Source organism: Podarcis filfolensis, assembly GCF_964270895.1.
Source record: "Podarcis filfolensis genome assembly, chromosome: 6".
Lineage (NCBI taxonomy): Eukaryota > Metazoa > Chordata > Lepidosauria > Squamata > Lacertidae > Podarcis > Podarcis filfolensis.
In genome coordinates this window covers 37,118,097-37,135,444 of record NC_139609.1, presented here as the reverse complement: position 1 = coordinate 37,135,444, position 17,348 = coordinate 37,118,097, and the positions used below count along the sequence as shown (strand labels likewise).

At 36.9% G+C, this 17,348-nt stretch overlaps 1 protein-coding gene across 16 annotated transcripts in view; it reads left to right on the top strand.

The window, feature by feature from the left end:
* LRRC7 (leucine rich repeat containing 7) overlaps positions 1 to 17,348 on the top strand; it is a 194,600-nt gene that overhangs the window by 84,124 nt on the left and 93,128 nt on the right. The window contains exon 8 of one of the 16 annotated variants that reach the window (XM_083620901.1): positions 14,352 to 14,490. The exons of 14 other annotated variants lie outside the window; for them this stretch is intronic. In XM_083620901.1, the coding sequence (XP_083477027.1) occupies positions 14,352 to 14,358 (7 nt within the window). In that variant the 3' untranslated portion in view covers positions 14,359 to 14,490. Of the gene's footprint in view, positions 1 to 14,351; positions 14,495 to 17,348 lie in introns of those variants that run through there. One more of the 16 variants, XM_083620899.1, reaches the window with a different exon arrangement.

The following is a 17,348-nucleotide window of genomic DNA, read 5'->3' as shown; positions in this document are numbered from 1 at the left end:
TTTATTAAACCTTCGGGGGGTTTTTTGCAGTTAGTAGCAAAGGACTGAAAAAAGTATTTTATTAATATACATACTAGTTATAAAACACCACTTTGGCTTTCACCTTTTGAGGCCATAGCTGTAAAAAAGAAAAATATGACGGAAAGTTGGGTAACTTATAGAAATTTAATTAAAGATGACGGTGGAGAATTTAACTTAAAAGAGTTTAAGAATCTACCTGGAATGTTAATAACATGATTACAATATCATCATTTGAACGAAATATTTAAAAAGGATATGAAGTAGGGGTTTGGGGAACAACTATCCCAATTAGAAAGAGACCTGTTAAATTGTAGTGTTAAAGTGATGTCTGAAATGTACAAGATGTTATTGGAATGGGAGACTAAAGGATGAACAAGTGAAATTTTCAATGATACACTGGGCAATAGATGTTGGTCATAATATAGAAATGGAAGCATGGGAACGATTGTGGAACATGGATATAATATTTACAGCATGTTATAATTTAAGAGAAAATTATATGAAAATGCTATATAAATGGTACCTAACTCCTAGTAGATTGGCAAAAATGTACAAATCAAAGTCAAATACTTGTTGGAAATGTAAAGAGAAAGAAGGTACCTTTTTCACATGTGGCGGTCTTGTAATAAGGTTAAAGCTTACTGGGAAATTATATATAATGAATTGAAAAATATGTTTAAGATGACCATAAAACCCCCCAGAAGCTTTTTTCTTTGGAATTATAGGATTAGAACTACTCAAACAATATAGAAATTTATTTATGTATGCAACTACAACTGCAAGAATGTTATTTACCCAAAAATGGAAAGATGAAGAGGTGCTGACGAAAGAAGATTGGATACAGAAACTAATGGAGTGCGCAGAAATGGCAAAACTTACTGGAAGAATAAGAAATCAAGGCAACAAAATTTTTAGAAAGGAATGGAAGTAGTTTATTGAATATTTACAAACAAACTGTAAACAGATTAAGACACTGGCAGGATTATTGTAAAAACCTGCAGTTAAAAAAAAGAGAGAGAGAGATATTAGAATGGATAAATAAAAGAATAAGTTCAGACAATTTGGAGTATGCAGGAAAGGACAAAAATAAATGTAAGGAACCGCAGAAAGAGGGGGAAAAGGGAGTTGAAATTGATAATGTTAAAACTTGGCAAAATAATTGATGTAATGTATATAAATAAGAATATAAATTACACACACAGACACACACGTTACATTCTCCAGCTCCCCAATATATGCTGTGCAGATGTCATATTTTCCCTCTTGCCGGTGTCCTATAAACACGGTTAGAAACTCTATTTAAATATAAATCTTGTTTATTTTATTTTTAAAAACCCTGCTTTTGAATATAAGTCTTTAAAAAGCAGTTATTTTTAAAAAGTAGCCAACTACAACATTATATACCTCCTTTATCTCTAGCGTCCCTTATCTCTCTCCCCGATCCGCAAACGATCAGAGGCTTTGTTTCAACAACCACTTCCCTCTTTCCAAAAAAAGAAAGAAAGAAAGAAAGAAAAGCATGATCTGCTTTTTGCTCCTGGGCAATTCAGCTCAGCTCCAGGGACCACACATTCGCTCCATAAGACGCACAAACATTTCCCCTTACTTTTTAGGAAGAAAAAAGTGCGTCTTGTGGCGCGAAAAATACGGTATGTGAGCAGTCATTCTGGGCGTAGGCCTCTGGGGAGTAATTTGAGACATTCTTTCCCAACACATTGGCACCGTGATAGTATTATATACTCCTGTTGAGTATTCTGACTAAGAGTACAGCAGGGTCTAACAGGTACTGGGCACATTTACGGGGGAAAGAGCACTGCAATTTAGTCAGGTGACCTCTCCTTGCCTGAAATGTCAATGCTGTGGCTGCAGTGATGCTACAGTTATATTATGGTGCTGACCTTCTGCTAGGCAGTTTGGAAAGCTTCCTGCCCTTTCCACACTACCTGACAGATGACAGGATCATCTGCTGGGCAAGAAAAGAGTGCTGGGATGCAGTCCAGATGCTCTTCAACAGTGCAGTCATATATTTTGCAATCTATGGAGGAAAGAGTCACCAAAACCTTTCCCCAATAGATCAATGCCTATTTGGATGAAGAGGTTGGATAGAATGCTTACAAAGGTATTCAAAATGCATAAGATTGTGCTGAAAGTGACTGTTGCTACTCCTATGTAAAATTCTGAGAGCAGCAGTGACCATGTCATTTGAAGAGGGGAAATGAGGGGGAAAGATTGCAAAGCGTGCGTGTGGTGGATTTATCTCCTACTATAAATGTTTCTATTAGTACCCTAGTTAGTATATTTTTCAAAACAAATTTGCTTTCATACTGCATATATCCCCAGAAGATAGTACTTAAAGGGCAATAGGGTATAGGAGCTACCCCTTTCCATGAATTTTGAGGCATTCTTATTATCATCTTCATCATCCATTCACTATATACAATGCCAAGTTTCTATTTGTACTTGAATTTTTTCTGTTCATTTTGTCCCATTTATAGAGAGATGCAAGTACTGTAGCTAAAAATAAAAACCAGTAGTTTACATTAAGCAGGGAAAGGCGTTTGTCTTAACCTAGGTCAGGGGTAATGTGAACAGTTGGCTAAAGGACATTGCTAATTCTCTGAAAATGTAATTCCCAAATTATTCTGTTGGGGACATGTCTCTGAGACTGTGTTGCTTGGTTGCAGCTCAGTATTGATTGAAGATAATGCAACTGTCTGAATTAATGATTAGATGTTTATAAATTGTCATGATTACTTATGGTGTGTGCTGGCATGAAAAAAAAGTTGGCTGAAAAGGGACAGTTAAAAATACTATCGTTGGGATTTCCAATCAAAGTAAGCAGAATATAAAAGCACACCCTTATAATACGAAATTTTCAGTTCCTTAGATGGCAACTTGCTGGAGTCGAAATATACCTTCACTCCTGTAGAACTATTCCTATATTTTAATTAAGTATTTTAATTTCATAATGAAATTGAAAGTTGAGCTTGCTGTAAGATGCAGTTAGGCAGTATCACGAAAGGCGTGTGGTTGTGGGTGTGCCTGCTTGTGGCCTACATCCTCCTAGTTAGATTGGGAAATGAAACACATAAAGCTGTGTTCTGTATTGCTAGCAAGGTACACATGGCAGCTAATGAATTGGAATGAGGCATGGAAAAACTGAATGCAATTATGACATGTCTTGTGCTTTTTTCGCTGAGATGTGCGAGTGGCTTCACGGAAGTCTCACATTTCCTGTAACACGTACTTAGGTCAGCTTTTGGTTTGATCCTGTCGGATACTTATGTTTGTATGTGTTTTAACCTACAAAGACGAGTCTCTGTTTCATGTATCCTTGGAACAGCGTCCTGTGAGATGACCTACTATTCAGATAATGAGAATAACACTTTCTAAAAGAATGAGATCACATTATGAGAGGTGGAAGGAGGTTTATTTTTGGATATCTGCCTTCAAAATTATTTTTAAGATGTTCTGGGAAGACAATATTCTTTGTAATAAGAATTCAGTAGCACTGGGATGGAACATAGTATGACTCTCTTTCTTTTCTTGTAGTTTGATATAAGGTTATTAGACAATTTGCAAAACATAACTTTATATCCTTGCATGTTGGCAACCATCATTTGTGGTACTTTCAAGCAAGCATTTTGCTTTTTTGTGTAAATAATTATTGAGCACCTAAATATTATTAGTCCATCTTGTAAACAGCATACAAGTTCAAAGATTTATAGTTTGTACTGAGCAGTTTGTATCCATGGAGTCTTTCTACAAGAAGATGGAGGTACTTGCAGTGCATATAGTTTAAACAAATGTGAACAACAAAAATGGCTTTTAATGCCAGAAATATATTGCCATGCTCATTGTTTAAAATAAGTTTTAGTAGTTACAAACATTATTTGCAGATTAAATGTGTATTTTTAAAAGTATTTTAAGTGGAACGTCTCAGACTGCATATTCAGTGCTGCTACATGCTTAGTTCTTCCTTCAGAAAGTTGTTCCAATTAAGTTATTTATTTTAGGAATGTTGGTTGGGGACATTGCTGCAGCTGCCCGTCATCTTCTTTCCCCTAGAATGCCTATGGGGTTGGCTGAGCATAATGCTTGGTTTGCTTACATTCTTCTCAATCACTCCCCCCCCCATCACTTGCCTCCTCCAAAAATCTGAATTAAATGCTCATTTCACTTGAATATTATTCAGTGTAACCCATTTCCCCATCTGCCCAATTTCTCTTCCTTCCACCTGTACATACCCCCTTCCAAGTACTGTTGCTTATCTTTAGAATTTTCTTAACTGAGCACGCGCAGCCTTATTACTTTCCCTGCCTCTTGCACATGCTTCTTCTTCTTCTTTTTTAAACAAAAACACTAATGGAAATTCATGGTTTTCTGCATACTTTCAGAGTTACTTTGCTAAACTGCCCCCTAGTCATCAGTGATCTGCTCGTGTCTGTGCATGGAATGTCCAATAGGGGCGTGATTATACATCTGCATTTCTTTAAATATAGTTTTTTGAAGGACAATTATACAGAGTTTTTCTGCTTTCTACAGATAACAATTTTACCAGAAAATAATTGCATTAAAAAGTGAAGTGTTTGCCTTGCATTTATTATTTAAGTCATAGCACAGTAAGCTATACTTGGTTGCATATGCTTTGTGTATAGAAAAAAAAACCCTGTTTTCATTTCCAGCAGTTCTAGTTAAAGATCTTGAGTCATAAACCTGAATAAAGACTTATGATTGAAGCCTTGTATAAATGGTATCAGAATATATTGTAAATAAGTTGTGTGTATCACATTTCTGTCTTTAATAATTGACAGTTATCTTGCTTATTATTGATAAAGCCATTAGGCAATTTTGCATTTGGTGTAAGTAGCTCATTTTACATTGTATTTGCTGAAGATCAGGTATATCATAGCAAAGATTATTATAACATAGAATTTATACATATCATATTACACATAGATATGTGCAGAAACCCACCATGCTACTTATTATGTGCATCAAAAAGATAGAAGAGGTGGGAAGAGTGTGGCACCATCTTTGCATGAAGGCTGCACCTGCATATTGAAAAACTTGTCTCCAGTTTTTTAATCCAAAGCACCTGTTCATGTTTTACTTTAAATAATTATTGATCAGACATATAATATTGTCTTTTTCCTTAATGCATCATTTTATTTGACTGTACTTCCAGTTACAGTTTTTGGAGTTGTTTAGATAAAGGTAGTAATTAGAGTACTAGTTATACTGGCAGTCTATTGAACACTTTTACAGTCATCCTGAAAGGTTGTAGAAGAAGTTAATTAGAAGTCAGTACCAGGGCATCTCCCTGAAAAGTCCTACTAAAACTTTTAAAACAATTCCTGTGTTACAATTGAATTTGGAATTTGAAATGACTCTTGTGTAGGTACAATTAATGATCCTCCACATTCTGTTATAGAATCATTCTGACTTTCATTGTCTTTGTTCATCAGTTCTCATTTATTTATATCTTAACTGTTTTCAGTTTGAATTAATCCTACGTGAACATGATTGACTAAACTGAACAGTTCATATCAAGTTGCCTGTTCCCTTTGTAAACAAGACACTTCTTTTTCCAGTGAGTTGGGAGAGTATAACGTCTGGTTGCAGACAGTCTGTTTGAATTAACTATCGCCTACCAGTGATGTCAGCACCTTCCCACGCACTAAGATACTTTGTTCTATACTTTAGTCCTAAGATATTTTATTCCGCTTGAAGAAGTTAGGTGTCTTGGGAAAACTAAATTCCCTAGAGTACCTCTGCTGCCGCTGTTGCAGGATCTGAGATGCTAGGAAATGAGTAATGGAGATCTTCCACTAGACAGACCTCCCTTCTTTAGCGGCTGTCCACATAAGGACAGGTAAGTGGGAAAAGAAGAAGAAGAAGAAGAAGAAGAAGAAGAAGAAGAAGAAGAAGAAGAAGAAGAGAAGAGTTTGGATTTGATATCCTGCTTTATCACTACCCGAAGGAGTCTCAAAGCGGCTAGCATTCTCCTTTCCCTTCCTCCCCCACAACACTCTGTGAGGTGAGTGGGGCTGAGAGACTTCAGAGAAGTGTGACTGGCCCAAGGTCACCCAGCAGCTGCATGTGGAGGAGCGGAGATGCGAACCCGGTTCCCCAGATTATGAGTCTGTTGCTCTTAACCACTACACCACACTGAAGAGAATGGAGAGTAGGGCAGAGAAGCTCACAGTGTAGCAATTTGTTGGGAGGTATCTGAACCCTGTTATAACCCCAGTTAGGTCATCAGGTATATTATGGCATCTGAATTTCAAAACAGGGTTTTTGAAATTCAGATCCCATCATATACCTGTTTCCTGATTTTACAAAACCTGCTTAGTTTGCTCAGCCCAGTTTGAATTGACCTGAGGGATGTTTTCCCAGCACCATCTGCAACTTGCATTTGCAATCTGTGCTTGTTCATCTTGCAGGATTTTTTTGCTGATAATCATTTTCCCCTATTTTATAACAGTTTGTTGTATCACAGTACCAAACAGTTTACCAACATAACATTTCTAATTATTTACTTGTCTATATAAGTAGATATTTTCTAAAAACAAATGATAGCTTATATTCCTAAAATTATTTCAGTTCACTAAGCATAAAATTGTATTTGCACACCTAAAAAGCAGTTCTTAAACACAAAGCCATGGCAACCCCCCCCCCCATTTTTATTTTTTAGGTCTAACTGATACAGGGTTCTGCTTCACTGCTGAAATGCCTGTACTGTTTAACAAAATGTTTAGAAAAAGAATAATCCAAAATTAGTTATACATGTTCTCAATTTCCATTCAATTTCCTGCCTGTTGACATCTCAGATTAATTCATTTCCTATAACATTTTTAATTAAATATAAATTAGATTGGCTAGGACATTTTTCACTATAACATGACATCTCTTAATCGCCAGTGTTATGTTAATACTACTCAAGGTTGAATTTCCTTTGAAATGAGACACAATGCTTGATTAGGAGTTAAGACTATAAGAAGAGCCCTGCTAGATCAGACTGCCATGCTGTTCTCACACTGGCCAGCCAGATTGCTATGAGAAGTCTGCAAGCGATACAGACACAACAGACCTCCTCAGCAACTGGTATTCAGAAGCATACTCTCTCTGGTAGTACACAGCCTAATAACCATTGATAACCTCCATGAATTTGTCTACCCACCTTTTAAAACATCCAAGTTGGTGGCCATTCCTTTATAAACATTACAATCTATACACCTATACATTGTCTGTACTCTGTCTGAAGTACTTGTGTCTGTCTTGACTCTTACGACATTCAGCTGCATTGGATGTCCTTGGATTCTAGTATATTCAGGGAGAGATAAAAACTTACTTATTTCCATTTTCTGCATTTCATGCATAATCTTATACAGCGCTATCATGTCCCCCCCCCCCCAGAAATTTCCAAACCCTTTCTCATAGAGGAGTTGTTCCTAGCCCCATTATCATTTTGGTTGCCATTTTCTTAACCTGTTCCAGTTCTGTAACATTCTGTTTGAGGTGCAGCAACCATTGGAGGCTGGTAGAACCTACACATGTTGGGACATCTAGGAGGTCCCATGGTTGGGGTTTAGGTCCCCATCCTCCCCCCTTGTGAGGAGGAGGTACGACTAAGTCAACCCCTCTGTGGCTTCCCCCTCCCCCGGTTCAACTAAGAAAGGATCTTAATGCAACTTATTCTCATGAAAGTGGACAAAGATTGCGGGCAGCATACATCATCCACCGAAATTAAATTGTAGCAATTACCCCAGTGTCATACTGTGAGCTTCATGGCTGAGGGAGGTTTTGAATTCAGGTCTCCCAGGTTCAAGCCCTTTGAGGTGGTGATAGCAGCAGCTTGTGGGTACAGAAGCTGCTGCAAGATGGGGTAACCACAGTAAAGATCTTGCTTCTTTCCTTATATGTTCACATTTACTTTGCAGTGCAGCCTCTAGAAACACGTTTATTTGTACGTGAGACGGAAGAAGTTCAATAGAACTTACTTCCAGGCAAATGTGTATAGGTTTAATGTAGGATATATCGGTCGGTTCCAATCAGCTGGGAAATCTTGATAAGAGTTCCTGGTGTCTTTAATGTACATTTTAAAATACTCACTAAATTAGTGGAGGGCAGACTTCAAGCTTGTGTGTCTGGGATCTACTTTGTGTTTTACTAAAACTCCCAAGAGCCACCAACTACAGCCACTCTGTTAAGCAGCTTGTTTTGTTGTAATCGCTGTTGCAGCCCCATCCTCCTGAAATAATTTCATATATAAATGTTTAATACATTTAGAGTTGCATTGATACAGACATATCTATGAGCCCTATTGAACCCTATAGGAATTACATCTGAGTAGTCATGTATAGAATTGTGCTGGCACTCTCCTCTTATATTTAAAATGATTTAAATGCTACAAACATAAATATAAAGTTCCAAAAAAATCACAACAAAACTGTTTAGGATAGCTTGCAATTTCAACAGAAGCCTCCATAATTCTCTCTCCTGTCCTATCAAAGAAATAGTTTCCCTTTGCAAGTTTTTGCATTAATTTCTCTCACCTATTTCTTTCATACTACGTAATCTTACAGTAGAGGCAAAAGGAGGGATTTTCCCTTCTTACCTCAGTCAAGGAAATGTCATGTATCTGCAAAAGTCCCGCCTCTCTGCTCTTTCATGCATGCACACACCACTAGGGACCGAGGGAGGAACTGATGAAGGGAATTACATGCTGCGCATTAAAAAGAACAAAAAACTTGGGGCTATGCAAGAATTTCCCCACCCCTCTCCCATGGAGATTAGACCTTAAGTTTTCTGCTTCCAGGTGTGGCTTCTGAGAGAGAGAGAAGCAAGAATATTGAAACAAGAAACACCCTACCCTCTCTGCCCTGTGCTTTCTGTGAGAGAGTAGCTTGATTTTATTTGTGTCCTCTCTTTGGAGACAAAAGAGTGATTTACTGCTAGAGATTTTTATAACGGGTGAAGCAGAGAAGATGGACAGAAACTACTCAGTCACCAGTGGGCTGGTTTGGTAGAAGGCAGCTTCCAACATTCCTGTGACAATAACATGCAGAATACAAAGCACTTACACTATTCACAGGTATTTTGCATTCAGTGCATTTCTATTACTAGAATAATCTCATGTTGAGAAATTACTAACGAATATATCACAGTCTTTATTCATTTTTTCTGCTAATAGAACTGATCAGAGATTTATTCCACAGGTTACAATACACAGTCTTAAGATTCCACTTTGTGTTAAGACAATATAGGCTTTAATTATTCTATCATCCACTTTAGCCTTGCAAGCTCTCAGTTGGAAACTCCATAATCTGCTTTCCAAGGTCTGTGTTTCTTCTGGTAAAACTCCTGCTCTGAATATTTATAGTTTATCAAAGCTTCAAATTTTAATGAAACTGCCACTTCAAACTGAAAGTTTTAAGACATGAATATCCTTTTGATTTTCTAAATAAGATTAACTGCATTTCAACTGAACTAATCCTCAACTGTCTGATGGTTCTCTGTGGACTGTCAGCAGTTTTAATAACTTTTAAGAAATCTTTACATGCATTTGAAAAAATACACTGGCCTGGATCCATAACACAAGCTGTCCATGTGCGGAAATCACTACTGCATGTGCTTGAGATAATTATTTCTGGCATTAGCTCCTTGTGTTTCACCCTAAGTCCCCACCCGCAATAAAGGGGACCTTTTGAAGGGATCCTTGAGATATCCACTGGAAGAGGGAGCTAAAAAGCTCCCATGTGCTATCCACGGCTGCCCCTTCCTCATTAAACAGAGGAAGGTAACCTCCTCAGGCTAGGGAACAAGGAGGTGAAGAACAGAGCTTTTATGCACCCTAAACTGTCTTGATGCCTCTGGGTATGGTGGAAGACAATGTCCTGTCATCACTGATAAATTAAAATGCAACTGAGTCCTCTTGGATTCTACTTTGTGGAATGGAGGAACATCATTTTGTCCTTCTCAGGTCGCCCTGATCTAGACTAAAGTCTGATTAGGAGAAAGCAGCATTTTAACATATCTTAGGAGTCTTGGAAATTGATGACTTATTCTACCTTCATTTTCAGTTGTGAAGACATTTGTTATTCACTAACATTTGAGAAAAAAAATATATACCAATGTGTGTGAAAGTATTGTTCATCTTACACCTCACAGTGATACACTACTTCTATTATGAAGCAGAACCTTCTATTGGGCTGCTTGTCATAGGAGAATATTGTTAGTCATAGAAGAAGGCTATATATACAGATTGGGTGCTCACACTTTTGTCTCTGTATCTTATGTACAAACCTGGGCAAATCATTTCCTACAAACTTAACAATAGTTGGCTTCATTGCCGTAGTAAAAATATTGAGAGAAAGCCTTGATGACACATGTTATTCTTACATAGATTAAAAAAGAACGGCCAGCAGTAGAGATCTAGTGTGTATTCAGATGTGGTATGTATGTGTTAAAATCATTTTTTCTTTACCTCCTTTTACCTATATTGTGCTGAAGTATTTTCACAGATATAATCAATGTAAATGTTTAGATGGAATAACTTCTTTTATCTTGTATCTGACAAATTTAATTTAGTCTTATGCAACATTTGTTGTTATTATTAAAATTTGTATACCACCCTTCATCTGTAGATCTCAGGGCAGATGACAACTTAAAAATACAAGATAAAAACTGCAAAATACATACTAAAAATAAGAACAAATACAAACCAATAACCCCCCCATCCCCTCCCACAACACATTTAAAAGGGTATCAGTTGTTAATTAGCCAAAGGCCAAATGTAGTTTATTGAGAATTGTTTACCATGACATAATTCTAATCGATTGGCAATAGATAGAAAATGAAAAGTAATGCCATATATTTTAAGATCAGAGAAATTAAATAACAAATCGTTTATTAGTGTATCTAGCTGCAGCTCAGCAAGTAGTTTTCTACCGCTTGACAGATTTGAGTAATTTCATGCACAGTTGAACTTTTAAAAAGCAGAGAAGTACAATTATGAATTCTATTTCTCATTTAGTATAACTTCTTTATTCTACATGATCTTGCACAGTGGAAACTGCAAATATTTCTGTCCAGAATGATGACCTTGATATTTCCTGTTGAAATAAAAATCAGTATTGGGATTTAATACTCTTGCAGAAGATTTTGTACTCTGGCATTTTACCATCAATATGTTGTTGCCAATATATTAATAAGCAGTGTGAACAAAAAGAATTAAAAACTCCTGAAATTGATGATATATTGTAATTGATCTTATGTCGTATGGATGTGGAACCAGTGGCATAACTTGCTTGCTAGTTAAATGTGTGTTGGGGAAAGGTTTACCTGTTGATCATTTATTATGATTGTTGGGTGCTATCCACGTAAATAGATCCATAACTGCAAGGACTTTTGGCTATGCAAAAGAACTTCTCTCCCTCTCCTTGTGCACCCCTATGTCTTCCAAAATCTGGAGCGGATTTCAAGAGGACGTCAGAGTGCTCAGAGAGAGGAGAGGGAGAGGAAGTTTGTTGCACAAGCAGAAATACTTGCCGATAGCAAATCTATTTTGTTGGATATTATTTATAGCTGCTAGTGTCACAATAAAAAGGTAGCAACTCTGAGTGCTGTAGCCAAATGCACATACCACTTTTGCCAGATTATTTGAATTTAGGATTATTTTTAAATACAGTAATTTTAGCAAGATTAAAGCCAGTTTCTTAAAAAATTAATGAGAACTGACTATCTTTGTGCCCATTAAACTGACTAAAAATGAGTTTGCAAGAAACTGGACATCACTAAAAGAGATTTTGATGATTAATTCAATGTAGGGCCACTAATTTAACGCTTAGGAAAGGGATGGTGAACCTACAGGCTACCAGGGTCTCTGTACGTTCCCTGGCATTCACACACCTTCATTTAGGCACCACCTGACCTTCTTCAAGCCCTCTATATACGACTCTCATTATAACAGCAGCCAAAGCATAACAAAGTGCCCCTTGCAGTATTTCTGTGATATTTGGCAACACTTTGGAGGTGTTCTGCTCACCTTTCTGCTGATGCTATAAAGAAGAAGCACTGCATGTCTAAAGCAGATAATCTGAATGGTAAGGATCCAAATGTTGGCAATCTGAAGAAGTGACCGTGTTGTGTTCCGTTCTGCCTATTTCCATGAGCAGATTTAAATGACCAATGGAAAGGTGAATATTGTTTGTTTCTTGGGGTGCGTGTGTTAAAGTGAAAGATAGGTGAGAATAACTGTGGGGTGTGTGTGGTGGCAGTAGTGGGAGGGATGTGCTGAAATGGTACAGAAAGAAAACATTTTTCTTTTCCCTACTGGCAGTGCGGTAACCCCCCACAGTTGATCTAGCCTGCAAAAGTAAGAGTCACATCTGCTATGCCAACCACTTATTGGTCCAGCCCCACCCATTGCTGAAATGGATTTCCTGACAGCTTTTCACCAAGATAGTGCAGTTCTTCCTGGCGTAGGAAGGAGAAAGTGAAATTTGAATGAGAAGGGCACCTAACTACAAAAACAAAGAAAAAGAACCACAAGCAAGAAGTGTAAAACCTTTGACAATGCAGATGGCAAGGTTCCCTTCAAGGAATCATGAAGGTTTTAGCACTTGCATAGATGAATCACTTGGATAATATTACAGAAATTATGTAATTGCAATTTTATACTGCAGTGTTTGACATTTTCTCAGAATAATTTAAAGGTCATATTAGCTTTGTCTTTAGTCAATTATGAAGAAAACCACCTTGTCTCTATTTCCGTAGCATGTTCTCTCAGCTTCTACTTTATGCACCATTATGACAATATTATGTTAATAGAGAAGGACATTCATTCTGGATTCTTGGTTTCTGCTCCTGAAATTCATACTTCCTGGCTACAGTCATTTAATCTTTTTATATTTAGGTTTTTCCATTTGTAAGAACAGATATTATTTCAGAGAGTGAACAGACATCCATAGGGAAGAGTAGTTATTTGGATAATTTGGTCCAATACACTTAGGGCTTTTAAAGGGAACCAGCATTTTTAATTCTGTTCAGAAATGGGCTGATGGCCTGCGCAGGTGGTACTGCAAGTGGGTGACCTAATCCTGACATTTAGCAAGTGTCAGGAGCTTTAGCGGCAGAATCCTGTTTTTGAATAGTCTTTGAGGGCAATGGCAGCCCTATGTACAGCACAGTACTGTAAATCTGTTTGGATGTAACAAGTATATGTGTGACTTCTGTCAGGTCAGCTACCCCAAACGCAGGCTCAAATCATGATCACTGGTTAGGTGTTTTTGACAATGTTGTGTAATTTTTTAAAAAACAAAAACAAAACAGAATGAGTTTCACATGTGTTATACAAAATAGCTTCCTGTATGAGTTTTATTTAAAACTAAACATGCGTTAATAAAGATAGAGCATGAGTTCAGAAAAAAGGGTGAAAATTAAGGAGGACGTCAACTCTATACCAACTCAATGGTCTTTCCAAGTAGACTTGTATAGGATAGTGCTGTTATAGACAGAATGAAATGGTATGGCTATGAGAATATGCAAGTGAATATTCACCTGTTTACGATGCTATTGATACTCATTGTGGGCAAGTGAAAAAGATAAGGGTCTCAAATAAAATGTAGACACTTCCTGTAGGCGATGGGACAAGCGGAGGAAAATATGCCTAACATGTTTTCACACATTAGACTTGTCTAATAGTAGAATCCCTGTTCTTGTAATGTTTGTATTTAGAACTTATTTGCTTAATATTTCTTTATGCTGAAATCTGATATTTAAAGCATTAGGAAGAATTTAAGTTTTCCTTGGGCATCCCTTTCAGTTTAGATAATAGATTTCACCATGTAAGGGTTCATTCATAAGGAAGATTAGCCACATGTTAATCACATAGTGGTGTATTCACAAAATCAAACATTATATATAAGGGTCTGGGCTAAAAACTAAGATTTTACTTTAGTGCTCTAGGTTACTTTCCTTCATGACTGAATGATATTATACAATATTTGGAAGAATATTTTCACTAAGTTGAGGTATTCAGAAAACATTTCCCTGCAATGAATACTATTTTTCTCCTTTCTTTGCCCTTGAACTTGGGCCTAAATGGCTTTAATCAAGCAGGAGACACCAAAATATATTTTCATCACTCTCCAAATTAATTTTAAGTTGATTAAGTAAGAAGTGCAGAAAATTTAATTTCAAATTATTTCCTAATGTTATAAGTTAGTGCTCTCTTAAGTGCCATAAGCCATTTGGTAGTTTTAGACACCTCTTCTACTCCAGCAGTTCCATCTTTTGGGCATTGAAATTGATTTTTCTCATCTTAGCATTTGAAGATCCAGAGTGTGCCCCTTGCCCCATCGCCTGGGAGAGTACAATGGCACCAACAGCAGAGGATGTGAAGGCAGCAGCTTTTCGAGCACCTGAAATGGCAGCATCAGGAGCATCAGCACGAATAGACTGTGTTGAGGTAGTTCTCCCACACTATACTATGAAACCAAAACAGTTTGGGGATACTACATGCTGATGAAGGCTGCCTTTTACTATATTGACCTTTATGCAAATGTTTGCTGTGTTTTAGAATATTCACATTTTCTTTGCATGGCCATGAGAAGAGAATCTGCCCATGCTTGAAATTTTGCTTAGACATACACTGGGCCAATTCCCAGGAATTTTATCAATTCACAGCCATACATTTTGAAGATCAATATTACCAATTTGTAATGTAGCCAATGCAGCCACTGAAATAATAGTAGTATAATCATTAACAGAACCAACAAATTTAAAGTTGTGTTAGTTTAAATGTAGGAAAACTATAGGTAAGATGTTAAGTTTCTATTAAAGCCTTTAGTCCTGTCACTTAAAATTGCTTCTGAAAATACTTTTTTTCCTCATAGCCAATTAATAACAATCATTAATGACAGAATATCAGAAGGTCTTCTGCTAATGCTTACTTCCAAGTCAGGCACAGGCATGTGTCTGAAAGGACACTTCAGACATTCCGGGGAAGAAGCATGAGTGATTTGTGCTGTTTAATCAAATGTTTCCAGTCTTCTTTGAAGGAAACATAAATGCATATCCTGTTTGCCATAGGGCTGGTGGGGAAATGCATTGTGCCTCTGAATCAGGAGAAGGTACATCTCCCTCAGGAAATATATGCATCTCCTTTCAGTAAGGCATGGAAGATGGAGAGAAGAAGCCAAAGTCACTCAAGTTTATTCTCAACACTATTCTAGACTGTCTAAAATAGCTCTGATTTGTGCAGAGACAGAGGGATAAGTCCTTTTGATGTTGTTGTTTTCCAACACAGGAGTGACTTTTAGATGTTTTCCTATATCTCTAAAGTAACTAATGATTTAAGTACGTTGTTGATTTATGTTCTTATGTTTGGATGATCTTCTGTACAGAAACTGCACTGTGTTTATAAAATTTTAAATAGGCTCTATTTTTTAGTTTGTATTAGTCATAATGTTTTTTTAGAAATTTATATATAGTATTGCAACAGAGATATGATTCATTAGTTGTAGATGTGTTCACTTGTATGTTTTTGGGTTTTTTACTGATAGGTGTACACTTTCATTGGCACCATTTGAAGTGTGAGTTCCAATATTGAGAATGTTAGATATGTATGTGAATATAAAGTGTAGCAGTTTTTATATTTAAAGACAGGAATGGAGTTCATATAGCTATTGCAGTGGGTGCATGTAATTAACATAGAGAACTGTAAGCTGGTTATATGTCAAATGATATGAACAACTTTTATTTTTTAAAATTGAAGAATTCCCAGTAACAAATGGACCCATGTTAAAAAAATTCACAAATAGAAATGACAAGCTAAATCAGGTTTGAACTACCTGCACAATAACTAAATTGTACTAGTCAAAACTGAAATGTGAACAGCATTTCAGATGTCTTCTAAGGGACCTTTTCCACCCCCCTGCAACCCTGCACAATTGCCTCTGTATGTTGGGAAGCAGATCAGAAATGGGATATGACATATTTTCTTCAACTATGCTTCCAGTCCATTACCAGAGAGAAAGTAGCAAGAGGCTGCTCTCAAGAAGGGACTTCAGTTTTATGACATTTTCCCCCAGATAGACACTAACTGCAATATATTCTTGGAATATACAGTCCTTTCCTCTGGCTAAATAGGCCATTGTGATTTGAGGTGCCTCTCCAGAGAATGGTTATACCTGAGAATTAAATGTACGTACTAAAATGATAAAGTGTGAACGCAGCAAATGGATGCTTAAAATATCTGCATCATTCAGGTGCACTAAACCAGAGAGCCAAGATTCTCTGCAATTTCCTGGGCAGGATTCAGCTAACAAGTCTCTCTAGTAAAAACAAGTATAAGGGTGCCTGCTAGCACACTGGGGCTTCCTCCCTATTGCACACCCTTTCATTGAAATTTGCTGGAGAGGGAGCCCAGGCGAACCCCAGAACAGCACACAGGGGAGAAGAGGAGATTGTTCAATCCAGCAAGTTGAAAAGCTTCAGCTGAAGGGATGATTGCCATAGTGCTACATTGAATTCCTCCCCCTGTCAAGTATAAACTAATTGGCAAGCCAATGTCTGATATTGTGTAATTTGTTTAGAGGCCATCACATGGGAGATGAAACCGATGAGCTTCAAGGTGAAATGTGAAGAAGCTCCTTGTCGGTTTTACCTTTAGCAATTGTTCTATTGCATACATCTTCATCAAAAAATAATAATTTTGATGTCACTTTATTCTGGTGTTGGATCAAACTGCAAATCAAATATGTCATTTGTAGTGTAGCATTAAAGTGAGACTATTTTCACTAATTTAAAGAATGCCTATATAACTTTGTAATATGTTTATTTTTCCATGTGGATACTTTGATGCTTGTGCCATGTTATACTATGAGTACATAGGATCTACTGACTTAAATAGTTCAAGATTAATATATAATGCATATATAAGGATTCCAAAAACATTCTGTTGCAGACTCTGTTGTATTTTTATTGAATTCTGTTGTAATTATTGTGTTCTGGAAAACCAGTAAGTTTCTAACAATGGATCACCCTTTCATATGTGTGATATTCCAGGGGGGGAAATGTGTTCCAATCATTGAATTTTGGGAAGCAATCTGCTTTCTCTGTGACCTCCTTTTAAATTTATTATAATTATAAGTTTCTCTTAGTATCTGTGCAGTCACACATATATGGGATCCGCACTTCCAAATACATCATTTTTAAAAAATCTAGGAACTAGACATCTAGAACTAGGGCTGAAGAAGGTTCCCCAGCTCTGCTTTATCAGGTCTAAGAAAAGAATTGAGAATTCCTCTTCAAGCATCCTT